Source organism: Macaca thibetana, chromosome 12 (assembly GCF_024542745.1).
Source record: "Macaca thibetana thibetana isolate TM-01 chromosome 12, ASM2454274v1, whole genome shotgun sequence".
Classification (NCBI taxonomy): Eukaryota; Metazoa; Chordata; class Mammalia; order Primates; family Cercopithecidae; genus Macaca; species Macaca thibetana.
This window is the reverse complement of record NC_065589.1, coordinates 10,720,454-10,733,692: the sequence shown is the minus strand read 5'-3', so window position 1 is coordinate 10,733,692 and position 13,239 is coordinate 10,720,454. Positions and strand designations below refer to the sequence as shown.

At 55.1% G+C, this 13,239-nt stretch overlaps 1 protein-coding gene across 1 annotated transcript; it reads right to left on the bottom strand.

Annotated features, from left to right (window-relative positions):
• Window positions 1–733: 733 nt before the first annotated feature.
• NPPC (natriuretic peptide C) lies at window positions 734–5,307 on the bottom strand. Its single transcript, XM_050751199.1, has 3 exons — window positions 5,070–5,307; window positions 4,311–4,621; window positions 734–1,241 (listed from the first exon to the last, which is right to left on the bottom strand). The coding sequence occupies exons 1-2, from the start codon at window positions 5,157–5,159 to the stop codon at window positions 4,331–4,333; spliced, it is 381 nt and encodes a 126-aa protein (XP_050607156.1). The 5' UTR covers window positions 5,160–5,307; the 3' UTR covers window positions 734–1,241; window positions 4,311–4,330.
• Window positions 5,308–13,239: the final 7,932 nt, after the last annotated feature.

Sequence of the window (13,239 nt, the reverse complement as noted above, 5' to 3'; positions counted from 1 at the left end):
TAATAGCAGAAGATGGAGTAGAATTTATAGGACCCTAAGTCAGCTGAATTCAAAATTAATTTTTTTTTGAGACAGAGTCTTGCTCTGTTGCCCAGGATTGGGGTACAGTCTGTGATCTTGGCTCACTGCCACCTCCGCCTCCCAGGTTCAAGCGATCCTCCTGCCTCAGCCTCCCGAGTAGCTGGGGTTATAGGCACCTGCCACCACACCCGGCAATTTTTGTATTTTTAGTAGAGATGGGGTTTCACCATATTGGCCAAGCTGGTCTTGAACTCCTGACCTCAGATGATCCACCCACCTCAGCCTCCCAAAGTGCTGGGATTATAGGTGTGAGCCCCCGCACCCGGCCGTTATTAATTTAATTCATAACATCTGACTTCCTAGCAGTCAGGTGTTTGAGCAGAGCTTCCTGACCTGGCTGAACTGGTCAGAATCACTTGGACAAAACTTACACAGCTAGTCCTGTCAGATTCGGTAGATCAGAGGGTGGAGGGAGCAGGAATCTGTATTTTTAGCAAGGCCTCCAGGGGATTCTGACACAGAGAAATCCAGAATTGGGTATCTGGCTGTCACATCTATCTGGAGGCAAACGCCTTTTCTTCACATTCTCCCTCTGCCTCAGCCTAAGTCCTAAAAAATAAAGGCAACAAGTAAATAAAGACAGTTTTCAAGATATTCATGGAATGACTTTTTTTTTTTTTTTACATTTTTTCAACTAGTTAGGACAAAAACATTACAACGATTGACTTCTTTCATTTAGTTACATAAATAAAATTTTTATAAATATCTCTTTATAAACAATATAAATAGCTTTACAACATAAATACATTTATGCATGACATGAATTTACAAACAGCAATGTTTTACAGCTGGTTCTGTCAGTCTCTTAAAAACTGTCCCTTGTCATCAAGTCGGTGTAGGTGTGTGTGTTTCATGTATATAATATATATATAATATATAACTTTTTATTTTTCATTAAAAAAAACAAATAATAAAATCACAACCCCCTCCCCAAATAATAATAAAACAGCTGGTGTTGTGTATTCCCAGTACCAGGAAAGAAAGAAAGAAAGAAAGAAAGAAAGAAAGAAAGAAAGAAAGAAAGAAAGAAAGAAAGAAAGAAAGAAAGAAAGAAAGAAAGAAAGAAAGAAATGTAAAAGCCACATTGCATTGGAGGTGTTTCCAGATGTTGGAGCTGATGACCAAAGGTGACCTCAGCACAACGGAGCCAGTTCCCAATCCTGAAACACAGAGTGAACACAGACACTCAGTTCTGGCCCCTTAGCTGAGAAATCCTAGCAGGCAGGGTGGTTCTAGAACCTTTCCTCCCCTTCCCCTAGCAGCTTGAGGGATGTCCCCTGACCTCCGCAACCCCCAACCCACCAGGCCTTCCTGCAGAGGGGAGGGGCCTCTCCCTACACACTCCCCAGGCCCCTTCTGCTTTGCTGCCCCAGCACAGGTGGAACCAGAGTGTCTGCAGCCCTCCTTTTTCTCCCAGTCTAACCACAGGCCTTGCCCTTGGCACTCAGGGAGGCGCAGTGAGAGAAAGAGAATGGAAAATCCCCCATCCTTTTTGCTACAACACAAACCCTCAGTCAGTGCTCGCCCTGGGTTCGTGTGTCTGAGTGACTGTGGATGGAAGGAGAAGGGAGACATCTCAGGATCAGGAATCCTGGGCTCAAATCTCTACTCTGACATTGACTCCCTGGATGACCCTGGATAGCTGGGAGTGTTCACCCATAAAATCGGATAATAGCCACCTCCCAGGGCTGGCTTTTGGATTCAACAGGGAGCCTCGGATTGGGCATCGGCAGTGTCTAGGTCTCAGCCACCACCCAGTAAAAAGCACCTCCTTCCTTAGCTGCTTGTGCAGAGGAAAGGGTGTGGGTCCAGGTCCCCTTCAGAAGCAGAGGAAATGGTGTCTCACACCAGCCTTGGGGAAATGCATAGTCATGGGCTCTGGGTTGAGCGTTGTCAGGGAAAACTCCCTGCTAATGGGTGTGTGGGTGCCCCGGGGCCCAAGGAAGGTGGCCTTCTGGGGCATTCAGTGCTCTCCCAAAGGACAGCATGCACAGAGGAGACCTGGGCCAGAATGGCTTGATGAACCCTCCCCCACTCCCTTCTCTGGCTCTGCCATGAGTTTACACAGATGACAGCTGTCTGTGATGTTGCTGGGCCCCAGGGGCAAAGTATTCATTCAGGTTTCACCCACAGCTGGTCTCTGTCATTAGCATTTTACAATCAACACCTAGAACCATCAGCGACCATCATTATGGTGGCTTAGAGCCCGAGTCACCCCCTGCGTGGAGAAACGGCCACAACCTCAAAGAGTTTTCATTAATGTGACAAATACAAGCTGTCTTTCCCTTTAACCCCAGTGATATATCCTGGGCATCACCACCAGGAGCCTGCTCTCTCACTGGGAGTGGGGGGCAGTGAGGGTAGGGTTTTTATTTTTCATTTAAAAAACCCAAATAATAAATCCACACCCCCCTTCCCAAATAATAATAAAACAGCTGGTGTTGGGCATAAGCCGGTGTTGAGGATGTTGATGATAAGTGTTCATCTATGCTAAGAGAGCTAGTAGGAGATTAATGAACCCCCCTGATCAAAGGGGTTGAGAATTCTTAGCAATGTGGATTCCTCCTACACAGCATCTTTCACTACCCGTCTGGTCATCACTTGGTGACCACAGACAGCCAGGCCCAAGACCAAGGCCCCTATGGGAATGCGCATTCCAGGTACGAACCCATGGAAGAGTCGCTAACATTTGTTCCGGTTCTAAAGTTTGAACTTGATGCTTAAATCAAACTGAAAATTTGAGGCCTCAGACTCCGTCTCTTTGTTGTTTAGACAGGAGAGAAGAGAGGAAAGGCATTCCAAGGGTAACTACTGAAGGCTGGTCCCCAAGTGTCAGAATCATTTTTCTCCCTGTGCAGGGGAGAGTCAAGATCACAGACAACTGCAGCCTTTGCAGAACTGGGGAGCAGCCCACAGCCGAGGGAGGTCTGGCTGCAAAGAGAGGAAGGGCACTGGTTAAAACCTAGGGCAGGTGGGAGTGGCCATGGGCTAGGGTGTGCTGGTTTCTCTGGTCATTGACAAATATTTCTGAGTCTGTACGGGGTGCAGTGGGTCCTAGAGTGCCTTAGGCCAGCACTTGGCCCTTAAGCTGTTCAATACGGGGAGGTGAATGGGTTCACAAACTGTGAAAAAGTGTTCTGTACTGTGAAAAAGAGACAGTGTGCTGGAGAGGCGCTCTTGTTTCCCTCCGGGGGAAGACCCAACACTGACAAGGGTTTCTGGGGTGGAGACAGCAGCTTTCCCATGGCCTGGGATGGGACAGTCAAAGTGTGGGACAGGCAGTGGCAGCTGCTGAGCTGGAGGCAAGAAAGGGAGAAAGCCGAGTGAGCCTGATCCTAATGCACATGACTGTCAATGTCAGAGGCTGGGATGCTGTTATTCAGTGGGCACAGGCAGGCGGCAGGAATAGGAAAGAGGAGAGGTGAGGCTCTCTGCAGCAGTAAATTACCACCATGCGGCACCCGGCAGGGGGTGACGGTAGGGCAGAGGTTTCCAGCCCTAGTGCGGGGTGAGATCCCACACCAGAAACGGAGCCCAGAGCACCGGTTGGGCGGGGGACAGGGTTGGTGAGGGACTCTGGGACATGTCGAGTTTGAGGGTGGGGCAAAAAATATTTACTTTAGTATCTTTCCTATTCCCTGAAATAGTGCCACAAGCACTGAGATTCACCCCTGAAGCCACCGGGCTGCAGCTCCCCGGACAGACCAGTTTGCCCACTGCCTGGGTTTAGAGAAGGGACAGGACCCTGGATAGACCAGTTTGCCCACTGCCTGGGTTTAGAGAAGGGACAGGAATCGGAGTGCTCCAGGCAGAAGGGCGCCCTGACGGTGCCAACAGAGGGCTACTCTCGCTACAGGGGACATGGTGGCCGGCAGATGATCAATGTCCCTTGGACTTGTGGGTGTAACCTTCCTTCTCTGCTCGCACAAACCCATGATCTCCCCTCAATTCCCCCACCAGCTGGCCAGCTGGGGCCAATGCTGCTAGTTCAGCTAAGGTGCAGGGGTGGGTGAGACGCCACCAAGCCTGTTTCTGCTTCTCTAGAAGAAGCCTGGTGGGTTCAACCAGGCTGAGCCATTTCTGACCTTGCCAAAGTTCCCCGATCACTTTATCCTTCGCTTTCTTTGTCTGTAAAGGGGGATAATAAAGGGGGTGGCCGGCAAACGCCTGGCACAACTTGAGCAAAGCCGGGCCGGGCTGGGGCTGGGCGCGGGGTCGGCGGTACTCACCGCCGCAAGGGGGCGCCGCACTAACATCCCAGGCCGCTCATGGAGCCGATTCGGTCCAGCTTGAGGCCGAAGCAGCCCTTGGACAAGCCCTTCTTGTTGGCTCCTTTGTATTTGCGCGCGTTGGGGTGCTCGTGCAGAAGGCGGGCCCACGCTGCCCGTGACTTGGTGTCCACGCGCAGGTCCCGGAGCAGTCGCGATCGGTCGCCCTTGAGGTTGGCGCCCCCGCCCCCGGGAGCCTTGTCGCCCTTCTTCTGACCGCCGCCCGCAGCCTGCGGCTCGGCCAGCTCCTCTCCCGGCGGGGTTCGCGGGACCTGTCCGAAGAAAGAGCGGGCAGGTGAAGGGACGCGCGGCTGCAGCACAGGGGACTTTGATGCTCCAGCCCCACGCGCCCGCCGGCGCGGGGTGTCCCTCCTAAGCCCAGAGCCGCCCCCACCGATGCCGGCCAGCTTGGCCCCGCATCCACCTGCCACGCGGCCGCCTTCTCCGCTCCCTCCGGAAGCCCCCTGCCCTCCCCTCCTTTGCTGCTCGCCCGGCAGGCCACGCTGGGGCAGGGGGCTGCGCATGGGCCGGCGTTCTCCGGAGGCTGGGGGAGTTGACCCCCGAGTCCGCGCTTCGAGGGCTCCCCGGGTCTCGCCCACGCGCATCTCGGAGGAGAGAGCCGCCTGCCTTCCCTCTCTCCTGGGTCCTGCGCGCCGCATTCTCCAAGCCCCCAGCCTCCCACGACTCTCTCAGGCTCGGCGTCCCCACGACAGCACCCACCTTCGGCGGCGCTCCGGGCTTGGCTTCGGAGGGCCGGAGTGAGAGCAGTGTGAGCAGCAGGGCGCAGGCCAGCAGCTGGGAGAGATGCATGGTGCCGCTGGGGTCTAGGGGCGCAGACGGGCGGCAGCGAGGGCGCGCGGGTCGGCGGGCAGACCAGCAGGCTGGTGCGGAGCAAGCTGGCTGGGCTGCAGGGCGAGCAGGCTCCCAGTGCTGCGCGGCGCCGGCTGGGTGCGCTCTGAGCCCGTGACTCCCCTCGCGCCTTTATAATCCAACCTGCCGCTGATGTCATCCTCCCGCCCACCGGGCTGCCCGGGCCAATGACACCACGCACGCGGCCGCGCCGAGGGCCGGGAGGGGGCCGCGGGGGCTCCCCTCCCTTATCCCACCCCGGAGGGATCCCGCGGTTCTGCCGGCTCGCTCCAGGCTGCACTTGGAGCTGCAGAGCGGCGCGCACAGGGGAACTCCATTTGCAGCGAGCGCGCGCCCTGGCCTGATGAGCATCCGTGCGCCTGGTGCCCTGTGCACCCACTGGGTCCTCAGCACACTCACTCTACCTAGAAGGGATCTATAGCTCTCTTTGCAGGTGCAAAGACAGGCTCAGAGGAATGAAATTACTTGCCCAAAGTCATACAGGCAGAAAGTTGGCGCTGCCCGAAATCCACGCAGCCCTGCTGGTCGCCAAACTCTTCCCTGGCACCTGACAGCCGCGGGATGGGCATTGCAGCTCCGCCTCTCACCTGCTCGCCAGGGCGGGAGCGCAGACCACAGAGATGTCGTTAGGTTGGGGAGGTAGAGGATGGGGTTGGAGGACTGGGGTGGGAGGCACAGGGAGAGCGGGGTTCGCCTGGGCCGCGGCGGGGAGCGCAAGTCTTCCGCACTGGAGAGTGCAAGCATGTCGCCAACCTGAGTGTTTGAGCGGGAGGCGGGAACGAGGGGACTGCGAGCGCGGAACCAAGATATTCATGTTCATGCGTGTGCTCGGCGGCATCGTGTGCTCGCCAGTTATGGCTCTAGGTTCACGTTCAGCCGGTTTCGGCTACACAGAACGTCCCCGGGTCCGACTCCGCTGGTGAACTCGGTCTGTGGGAACAATGCGCACCTGACCTTGCCTGCACCCACGCGAGGATCCGCTGCTGGGAGAAGCCCGCTCCAGTATCCTGTGCACTTTCACAGGCTGGGGAGGGAGCTTCCTAACCAGCGGCCCGGTCCAGCCTCTGCCAGCCGTGACAGGTGGTCAACTTCCCACTGTTGACTGTAGAAAGGTCCTCGTGGCTCTCGGGACACGGCCACATATCCCTACCACTCACAAACTTGCTCTCCTTGCACTGGGCTTCTTGGTCCCTTGGGCACTAAGGAGTGTGGTGGGCACTTGGGCACTGCTGTGTGGGCCGCAGAGGCGGAGAGCCCAGATCCCCCAAATTGAGTGAGGTGCACGAATCTATGACTGGCTGCTGCCGAGCAGGACGCAGGCTGGAGAGAGAACAAATGTTGCCGCAGGAGTGCAGTGGCTGTCCCCAGGCGTGAAGAGGATTCTGCGGAGACAGTAGCCCAGACGAGCTTTTCCAGGGAGAGGAAGCTGTGCCTGAGGCAGGAAGGCGGCTGGAGTGAAGAGGGGTTTTGAGCACCAGGTTCCTCCAAACCTCCCTCTTTCCTCCGTGGTAGTGAGCCTGGTCCCAGAGCTGCTAAGGCAGCGGCATCGTGGTCTGCTCTGTAGGCCCTTTGCTCAGGCTACCCCTTCCCACTCTCATACCCTGAGGCACAACATTGGAGCAACCACTCCACAGGTCCTTTTGCTTAGGAAACAGCTAACACCTGAGGTCTGAGTTTGGGGCAGCAAAGTTTCCTGATGTCCAGGAAGATCCAGACATCAACAGGGCACCTTTTGTGGGTTCTGGTGAGTTGACTCACCACCTCCACGCAGCCCCCCAATTCCTCTCTGGGCTAACACCCCCAGAGTGGCACCACTCTTTCATTTGAGGAGAAAGGAAGAGAGGAACGAGAAGGCGGAAAAGGGAGGGGTATCAGGTGGGCTGTGAAAGTTCCCTCTGCTTTTTGCCTGCTGTGAAAAGAAGGATGTTACTATTTGGAACTTCTCTGACACTTACTTTCTTTATACCTGTTTAAAGAGCCAGGCAGAGCCACACAGATTGACTCCAGAGTCAAGCACTGGGCTGGTTTCCAGGGGCCAGCAGTACATCCTCTAAGGCCTTATTAAGGGCATGTTGGAAGCTTCTGCTGTTCATGGCTGCTTCCTTCTGCCTGAACGTCCTTAGGCTGGTCCTTCCTGTCTTCTATGTACCTGGATACATTCTCATCCAGATGATTGCGCAGTGACTATCTAGGTCTCCTCTCTGTTTGAGCTTTGAGGCTAAATTAGTAAAACTGACACCCCCAACCTACTGTGGCAGAGCCGATTCCCTGGACTCACCTTCCCCTCTTTGGAAGGGAAATCTGGTGAGCTGCCACTCCTGACCACTGGGCGGTGGTCATCTGCAGAGGGAGGCTTCCCCAGTGCAGGCTGTGGATCAGCTTCTACTTAGCTGGGGCCTGGGAGGTGGGGTGGGTAAGAGTCAGAGGCCCGGGCTGGAGGGACTGCCGGGAGGTGCGTCATCAGCACATAACTGTCTTGGAGATGAAGATTTCCCCTCTCCTTTCGCTTTCCTTGCCTGGGGAACTGCAGAGGAGGCCTTCTCTTCCTCCCGAGCCTAGAGTTGGAACTCAGGCCCCTTCTTGCTGCTTTTCCCTCATGAAGTCTGCTGCTTCTGCCTCCAGGCCCCAGGGGCATGGCCTGGGAAAGTCGAGCTCACTGAGCAGCTGAATATGAGCTATTCAAATCATTTTATTGACTGCTCAATTTTAAATTTCCTCCTAATGGCAAAAGAGGGAGATAAGGTCCCAAGGCCCTGGTAATTCTGTAAGGAATCCTGTCATTTTCACTGATCTCGCTGATCTCCCGGTATCTCCTGAGCATCCCTGAAGCCTGCAGGGTTCCATCCCAGCCAGGAAGAACCCCCCAGGAGAGAGACATGAGCTTTGTAGGCTGAAAAGGACAGTGACAGGGAAGGGGACAGCTCAGGCTGAGGCCACCCAAGGAGGGCTCCTCCTCCAGGCTGGACTAGCAGGGTGGGCGTCCTGGAGAAGGAAAAGTCTGTGCTGAGCCCGGAAACACAGGAAGAGAAGGGAAGAGAAGAGGAAAACCTCGATAGAAAACCAGGCTAACAGTGGAATGTACTAGAGTCAGGCCTAGAGGGGTTCTGTTTGAGAAAAACAAAATGAGACACCTCACTAAAGGCAACGCAAAGGGCAGGGGAGGCCGGGGAGACTGCAGAACCCCACGTGCCCAGACCTCGGGAGGGTGGAGCGCTTCAGGCAGGGGTGCCCAGAGGCAGGCTGGGGAGAGGCAATTCTGAGGTCGGTGGTGTTCTGGAGGCAGGGGGTGTGATGGAGAGAGGGGAACCTGCTGAGCTCTTGGGGGTGGGAAGGGCAAGTGAGCTTATTGGGGGTGCCTGAAGATGAGGCAAGGGAAAGGGGGTCAGCTAGGTGTGGGGGGAGTGGGAGGGCGCAGGAAGTGGGAGACAGAGCCAGCCTGAAACATGCAGAACCTTCAGTGTCAGAGGGTTGCATGGGTGAGTCCAGGGTGTCGGCTCTGCCACAGTAGGCTGGGGGTATGCAAGGCCTTCAGCATCGGAGAGATGCATGGATGGGACCGTTTTCTCCCTTCTGGTCCTCTGAAGGGCGCGACCTCATTCTGTGGGTCCCTCTTCACTCTTTCTCTCCTCCCAGAAGGACAAGGTGCAACTCTCACACCTACTGGAGAGGGGCCCTTCCTTGGGACAGGTGATGTCTGGCCCGGAATCAGGACGTGATGGAAAATGAGAGTGGGCCCTGGTCAGGATGCCTGGTGGGAGAAAGGTGTGTGGAAGGGCTGCTGGGAGGCTGGGGAAGGAGCAGCTAAGACAGGACTGTCCAGCCTAGGTCCCCAGGAGGGAGGAACAGGAGCCCTGTGAAGCAGCGCTCCCTCCTGGCCCCAGGGCTGCAGGGGAGGGCGCTCAGTCACACTGGAGAGGAGGATTGCAGAGCCGCCCATCTGTTTCTCTGCAATTATTTATCCCAGGGCCTCCTTCCAGCTGCATAATTTCTCAGAGAAGACACTAAACAGGCAGTGAGCGGGTCTTGAGGCCAGGCAGGGAAATTGCTGCGGGACCCTGGCCAAGTCCTGTCTCTGCGTGGGGCCCTTAGTTTCATCACCTGTAATTAGAAAAACACCGTCTTTGCCTTCTAGACAGGGCAGAGTGAATCTGGGGCCTGATAAGAGGCTTCCAACCTCTCCCTGGCCAAACACAGCAGGAAGCAGCTGAGGCGGAAGAGAGATCTGAATGTCACTGCATGTATACTTGTACTTCTGGGTGGGAGGACCCCTGCAGTCTCCGAAATTCCCCAGGACTGTTTAGTGGTGCAGCCCCTCAGAGGACACAGAGGCTGGGCCATGGCCAGGTCTCCTTGAGCTTGGTACCTTCCTCCAGGAGTCCTGCACCCATGGGGCTGGACTGGAGTACCAGAGGAGCCAGAGGCCAAGGAAGCGTCATTCATCTTTCACGGGCCAGAGATTCCAGGAAAGCTTAACCTCGTTGTACCATGAGTCTTTGACCCCAAGACACCCCCATCTGATGAGCCAGCTGCCCTCCTTCCCTTTCCCAGGGGCCCTGCCAGCACCTGCTCCAGATGGCCTCCAACCCCACTGTCCTACGCAGTCCATGACGTCAGAGTTCATTCCTCCTTTCCCCTGCTTGCCAAAAAGAAAAGACAGGTCCTCCACAAATAGGCTCAGTTCCCTGGGGGAATCAACAGCTCTCCATCTGGCTGTCAACGGGCAGGTTGAGTGGGGCAGGGACTGAGGCCTCAGCCCTGAGAAAGTGAGCAGGGTAGTGAGCAAGAGGGCCTCCCCAGCAGAAAAGAGCTCAGCACCCCAACCTCAGCTCAGAGCCTGCACCAGATGTTTGCAGAGCAAACGGATCTGCTGCCAAATTCTTGCCCTGGGGACAAGAGATTGTCTTGGCTAGACTCTGGTAAAATGTTGGTCCTATGGAGCTTTTCCAAGCAGTGAGCCACTCTTTTCCTGCTCCGGGGGTCCCTGCAGTGAGCCCACCTTCTTGGTCTGTACCTGGAGGAGAATGTCTATTGTCTGGTCTTGAAGACCTTGTTTCAGATTTGAAAGTGGCCACAGTCTCCAAGGAGAAGGAGGCTTCTCCCTATGGATAGAAGGGACCCCTATGTATCTTACAGAAGCCCCCTAACTTGGCACCTTTCCAGAAGGGATCATAGAATGGACTTGCTAGGATCCAGGACCACCAGTCACCTCAAGGGAGCCATGTCTCTGGATTTTTCCAAGCCAGAAACTTCTCTGCAGACTTCTGCCCCATGAGTGTGTCATCACCCACTGCCTTCTGGTGAGCGGTCAATTTCTAAGATGTGAATGACCAGAAAACACTTGTAAGAAGTGGACCTGACCAAGCCAGATGCTGATGAGGGATGGAGGGAACAAACTTTTTGCAATCTGGGCTCCACAGGGATTGGAAAACACTTTTAAGCCCAAAGCCATAAATTGTTCAAAAAACCACCATTATGCTGGTGTGAATTGCCTCTGGGCCCAGTGTGTAACCTTACACAGCAGACGTTTCCCGAGGATTGCCCAAGAAGGTCCCTGATGTCCAGTGTACACTTGGCAAGGAGAAGAAAGGTCGTTCTCCTGAAATGATGGCCTGTTTTGCCTTGTGGGAGAAATAATTTACGAGATAAAGTCCCAGCTTAGAATTGTGGAGGGTTCAGAACTTCCCAGGAAGCAGCTGATTAAGGATGTTGATGTCCACAGAGGTGGTAAGGGGTAGAGGCGAGTGTCCATGTGACGTGGGCACGTGTCCATCCATGGTTGCTGCTGCCCAGCATCACAGCCCATTGGAGAAGCCGAACCATCATGTGCTTGCTTTCTTGGGCACCCTTGCAACCGGTGCCTGGGTATGTGACCTGGATTGCCCCAATTCCGTTGCACCAGCCCTGAGTTTTGAATTGGGTGCCATCATCTCAGAGAAGCCAGGTCTTCAGGGAATGCTCTGAATCATACTACAAGAGGATTTCCTGGGCAGGGTGATGGTGGCAGTAGCACCCACTGTTCTGTGACAGAGTTGTCATTGATAAAGGCTGGCACATAAAGGCTGGCCCCAATGGCTGCACTGAGGTCCTCCCTCCACCTGTTCTGCGGTTGATAGAGGAAACTGACCCTGGGTGAGTTATTCCCAAGCCTTCCTGACTGCCCAACGTAATGGTGCAATCTTCACTCATTGCAACCTCTGCTTCCCAGCTTCAGGCGATTCTCCTGCCTCAGCCTCCCGAGTAGCTGGGATTACAGGCTTGTGCCATCATGCACAGCTAATTTTTGTATTTTTAGTAAAGATGGGGTTTTGCCATGTTGGCTAGGCTGGTCTCGAATTCCTGACCTCAGGTGATCCACCCACCCACTTTGATCCCAAAGTGCTGGGATTACAGGAGTGTGCCACCACTGTGCTGGGCCTCCAGGGCTCTTTTAATGCGTTCCTTTTCACTTCCCTCAGCCAGAGTCGGCTTCTGTTGCTTACACATCAGCCGTAGGCATCTTCATGCCCTCGGTGCCCACTGCTTGGCCTCCCCCACACTCCGTTCTTGGAATAACCATTCTGCCAGAGCCCTACTGCCCTCACAGACAGCCCCTAATGTGAGAGTGAGGACATCTGGGGGTGTTCTTGCCTTCCTCCCTCAGGGATGGATAGAAGGGCAAAGGGGATAACATGTGGAGAGGCAAAATTAGGAGTCCCTGATTGTTCCCCTATGGAAATAGCAAAGCAAATCCTCAGGGCAGTGTTCAAGGACTGGGCCCAGGTTGACTGCTAGCACGGCTGTCTTTAAAAACCATATTCGCCGGGCGCGGTGGCTCAAGCCTGTAATCCCAGCACTTTGGGAGGCCGAGACGGGCGGGTCACGAGGTCAGGAGATCGAGACCATCCTGGCTAACACAGTGAAACCCCGTCTCTACTAAAAAATACAAAAAACTAGCCGGGCGAGGTGGTGGGCGCCTGTAGTCCCAGCTACTCGGGAGGCTGAGGCAGGAGAATGGTGTAAACCCGGGAGGCGGAGCTTGCAGTGAGCTGAGATCCGGCCACTGCACTCCAGCCTGGGCGACAGAGTAAGACTCCGTCTCAAAAAAAACAAAACAAAACAAAACAAAACAAAACAAAACAAAAAAAACCATATTCAAAATCATTTGATGGAGATGATTCTAATGATCACACTGCCTCTAAAGAATGAGTTGCTGACCACAGCTTGCAGCCTGAAGGGGGAGCGTTCATGTAGATAAAATGAATGAGACATAAGCTCATATGCATTACTAAATCAAGAAAATATTTCTAACTTCAGCACCTTCTTACCCATTAGATCTAAATGTGTTCCTCAAGCAGAACAGGCATCACTGAGCTCGCAGACACGGGGTGGCGAGTGAGGTGTTACAAGAAAATCCGGAAAGCTGGGGGGTGGCTGAGCCAGGGAGGGCGGGGGAAGGCCTGGAGTCTCCAGGGTGGGAGACAGGGCATCTGGCTTCAGAGGACAGAGCCCAGACGGTGGAGCCCTGTTCTTTCCTGTGACCCGAGGAAACTTTGCAGGGTCGGAGAAGTTGTGTCAGACTCTGGGCAGCCTGTCCCCAGACTCCAGATGCTAGACCCTGCCTGGACCCCAGGCATGCCACCTTCTCTCTGTCCCCTTGAGTTCCCTGGGCAGCAGAGCAGCTGGCAGATGGGGGGCCTGGGTTGCTCCCCGAGAACCTCCCAAAAGGTGAGGTTGCTGGAGGAGTGTGTGACCCTCAGGAGTGCTTCTGGCAGAAGGGCCTGGCCAGGACCTGAAGGGAAGTGAGAGAGCCCGGGAATCTTTTCCAGGGTGCGCCCACTCTGCTGAGCCCTGAGGCTTGCCCTCCCTGGGACTGGGCCCGTCGCTCCCACAGGCTGCTCCCCTGGCTCAGCACAGGCAGCCAGGATCCAGCCGCGGAGTCCCTCAGCTCCTGAGCATGTTGTTGTCACAGCCCCAGTGGTATCAAAGCTTCCTTCTCTCCCTCCACCAGCTTTTCCAGGGAACCCCTGTGTCCACCTCAGTA

Bases quoted from the DNA above. Each gene is read 5' to 3' on its own strand.
- NPPC (XM_050751199.1), bottom strand. From the start codon at position 5,159: ATGCATCTCTCCCAGCTGCTGGCCTGCGCCCTGCTGCTCACACTGCTC. The intron at 4,622-5,069 runs GTGGGTGCTGTC...TTCTTCGGACAG, and splicing joins AGCCCGGAGCGCCGCCGAAG to GTCCCGCGAACCCCGCCGGG.